The sequence below is a fragment of the Orbicella faveolata genome, unplaced genomic scaffold (assembly GCF_042242905.1).
Source record: "Orbicella faveolata isolate gen_17 unplaced genomic scaffold, um_ofav_v1 contig_36, whole genome shotgun sequence".
NCBI classification, from domain to species: Eukaryota; Metazoa; Cnidaria; class Anthozoa; order Scleractinia; family Merulinidae; genus Orbicella; species Orbicella faveolata.
This window is the reverse complement of record NW_028301565.1, coordinates 6,996,055-7,000,000: the sequence shown is the minus strand read 5'-3', so window position 1 is coordinate 7,000,000 and position 3,946 is coordinate 6,996,055. Positions and strand designations below refer to the sequence as shown.

At 36.8% G+C, this 3,946-nt stretch overlaps 1 protein-coding gene across 1 annotated transcript in view; it reads left to right on the top strand.

The window, feature by feature from the left end:
• The window catches only part of LOC110064617 (MFS-type transporter SLC18B1-like), a 13,130-nt gene extending 11,023 nt beyond the window's left edge, over positions 1-2,107 (top strand). Inside the window, exons 15-17 of the mRNA XM_020771687.2 lie at positions 531-577; positions 784-829; positions 979-2,107. Of these exons, the coding sequence (XP_020627346.2) occupies positions 531-577; positions 784-829; positions 979-984 (99 nt within the window). The 3' untranslated portion in view covers positions 985-2,107. The remainder of the gene's footprint in view (positions 1-530; positions 578-783; positions 830-978) is intronic.
• The last annotated feature ends 1,839 nt before the right edge of the window (positions 2,108-3,946 follow it).

Sequence of the window (3,946 nt, the reverse complement as noted above, 5' to 3'; positions counted from 1 at the left end):
GATGTTCAAGACTCGACATTGCCAGCGACAAGTGGCACCTTGTGCCGGCATTTTTGACATTTCTTCATCCAGTAATATGAAATGAAGATAACAAACCACCCAAGTTTGTAATTTTGTGTAGTCCCATGCTGGTGACAAAATTTAATAAAGACAGTTTATCCAAAATCGTTATCAAAATACTTGAGTAACGTGCGCCTTTTACGTTACTGCTCTTTGCAGTACGCAGCTCATGTAGGCCGCTTATGAACCTAATAAATGACTTAGTTCGTCATTAGCCTCTCCTCCGCTCAATGGCCAGAGAATCTGACCGGTATGAATGCTGTCGTATTCAGACTAAAGTTTTCGAGTGGGATCCTCCAGTGACCTTTCAAAACGGCCTTTTTTCGCTTTGATGTTGGTAGTTACCATTTCGCTCGAGTGGTCCGCCAAAAAGTTGACTCCTGTCATGTGTGCCATACAAACTAAAGATAAATTATTTTCAAAAACATTTTTAGTGTAATAGTGACTTGTGTATTTCGTTTTCTTAACAGGTCATTGTCCTAGCACTATTTACGATATTTGATCAAGGAAGGAAAAGGTACAGTCTAAGTAGTGATATTATATAGGCTGGTATGGTTTTCAGAGCACAGGTTCTCTCTGTTGTGTAGTAAAGTAATTATTGGTCAGAATACGAGTAGAAGCCTGAACGTAAATTCTTGAAACTAAGAAACTGGACGGTGTTTTGTCAAACCCATAAATCTCATTTTTGTTTTAATTTCTCGAATCCTGTATTTTTCCCACCAGAATTCGGAAATATAGCATGAGAAGAAAACAAGATAGTAACGTGCAAGTAAGCTGAATTATACCGTATTTATTTATTACCTGGCATTTTCTTATGAACTCTGATCAGTATGTAATAAATAGTTATAAGTGCTGAATTGTTGTCATTAAGAAATGCTGTGCTGAGTTCTTTTAACCGGTTTTTTTTTAATGTTTCAGGTGTAAACACTTTTTTTTCTTTACCAGGCAAGCTACATTTTTAGCCAACTTACAATGTAACGTTCAGTATTTTGTAGGGGTCAAAATACGTGGTTTAGACATTAACAATAGATCAGGTGTTTTAATGCGAAATATCCGTGATACAGTAAACACCTGCATATAGCAACAAATGGATTAAGAACATGAAATTTGGCCCTGAAATTTGGCCCAGAAATTTGGCCCATAAAGCACCATATATATAAGAACCAGTTCAGCCTGATAAATAAAACATGTTTTTGTATAATAAGGGAGAGGGTGTCGGAGTAAGAAAGCAATGTAACTATGGTTGCTGCGAGACTATGGTGGCCCCGGTTGGTTTAGCATGACTGTAAGAAATATTTTAAAAAAGTGTTGAAACCAGTGCTACATTTCTACTCGTTAATGTTAACTAGTTTACTACCTGACACATTGTTATTTTATTTATTGATTAACGGATTTGTTTACTCTCCTACTTATTTATAATAAAATATGGTAACCAAACCGCTAATAACATCTTATGTGTAGTATTTCTGAAACATAGTTTAAGAACATATTAAGAACATCTTCAGGCTGATATCTCACTAAGCACCCGATAAATAAGAACTAGATCAGCCTGAACCCCGAAATCACGTGTTCTTATATGCGGATGTTTACTGTATTCTTATAGGAAACATTTTCCATAACTGTAAATTTGACGCGCGCATCTCAAGCACACAGTTGCAGATTATAATTGATGTTATTAACATACTTTCAATATATATTGTGCTCAGGAAACAACTTTGTTTGCAGATATCACCTACAAAAGCTAGTACCAGCGTGCATCGCGGTCGTAACACGCAAAAGTAAGAAAATAAGAAGGCTCATAACAATGGATGTAAAATGTTATTTATCAATGAAAACGACAAAAAATGTTTAATATATTATCATATTTTATGCACAAGATTTCTTCTTTCACTGAATATCATATTTGAGAAAATGTTATATCAAACAATTTCACTGGGCCGTTTCGTTAAACGGTAAGCAATAACTGTAATTTTTTTTAACAATTCCCATGGTGAATCACGACAGACTTAGAATAACTATTTAATAGAAAGTTATTTATTCATTTGTATATGCTTGTAGCTTTTTTCTCTTTCTTTTACTTTTAGAGATCGAATAAATAAGGTGTGCGGGAATATTTTCAACACAAATATTAGCAAAAGAAATTTACCACGTTTCGGACACTGCTGAAACGTAGCTAACGTAAATTTACGCCTACAAATCACCTTTTAGACTGAAACAACATCTGAGATAACGATAGTTTTACTACAGCCTCAAGGGTTTACAGATACACCGACGGGAAAATAAGAAAAATCCTATCAAGCCGTTACGTATCTTAAGCAGTGTCTCAGCTAGAGTTCACTCCATAAAGAACACTAGCTGCTTTGGAGCCGATTTAAAAGTTTGATAGTCTACTGTAAATATTTCGGACGGTTAAAAATTTTGGAGGGTTTCATTTTCGGACACTTTTTTGTCCAAAATTAAAATCGTCCGAATGTTTTTGCAATGTATACGACAGATTTTAAATGCGCAGGCGAGCCAACGTCATGTGGCTTATCAACTTGTAGACTGTAACACGCGCCCACCAATTCAAGGCCATTCTTATTGCCAATAGAAACCTGGTCAGTCAATTTCATGTGTGTCATTTGTGACGTAATCAGTGAACGGAAATTCCAAAGATAGGCCTCCGCTTTCTGCGGGAACGCATGTGATACGAACTCACCCGCAAGTTACACTACTCGTTCACGATCTATTAAAGGAGCTCATTACGTCACGGATTCGCATCTTGAAAAGTTTAGTCTAAATTTTTCAAGGTTTATCGTTTACAATTCGTGTCAATCTTCTCCATCCTTAATTATAACCATCCTTGTCCCTTTGGTTTATCATTATATGACTGAGAAAATTACATCATTGTGATTGTGAAATGAATTACCTTTAAAATGAAGGAAACCTGAAAATAATAGTTTACTGAGATAGAAAAAGACCAAAGAGATAATAAGTATAGGTAAGCGTACGAATGCGAGAGCAATTAAGGATTTACACCACGAGTGGTATTTGAAAATTCTCTCAAAATTACACAAGCCTTTAGGCGTGTGTAATTTGAATAAATTTTCAAATATCACGAGCAGTGTAAATCCTTAATTGCTCGAAATATGTTCAAGTAGTAGTCTGCAGCTTTACAGCTGTTCTTTGCCGGTGAAGGGGAGCATGTGACAAAATAAGTTAATTGCGTGACTGACTATAATACATTGCGTGACCATCGAGACATACAACATCACGCAATAGCGCGATCATCAGTTGCTATTCCAAGCTTCCAGAATGATACTCACGCTACATAAATAATATACGTAATCGTAGAAAGACAATACTTTAAAATCTCAAAAGACGGGCACATCAATTTAATTTAATTCAGGTGGCTGACTAGCATTTTCCCGCACTTTTCATCAGTTTTACTTTGGCGGATCAACTGTCTACCCGGTCTACCACAATAATGAAAATGTCCACAACAAATTTGACAATGATTGAGCATTTGCGTGATACCAGTATTGTAACATTACTTGAAATTGTTGAAAGCTGTTCCCAGCCACCTCGAGCACTTATTACGGCTCCGTCTGGCATTGTCCTTTGATCCAGGTCACAGCCGTCTCTGAGTCTCCGACCGGAGCGAGAGTCGACTGGGGAAAAGTGATAAAGCAGGGGTTGACTCTGTGAGACGACTGGGAACTAGTCAGTTATTGGCCTCTTACTCGCTCTGTTCCCTGCTTGAGCTCAACGATGTTTAGACTTAGATGTTTAGATGGCAGCATATGCATGTACAGTCTTTGAGAAATTATGACGCAGCCTTTTTTTTCATCTAGCCTTTGTGACTAACTAGCAACTGTGGCTAACGTAGCCAATAATAACACAACTG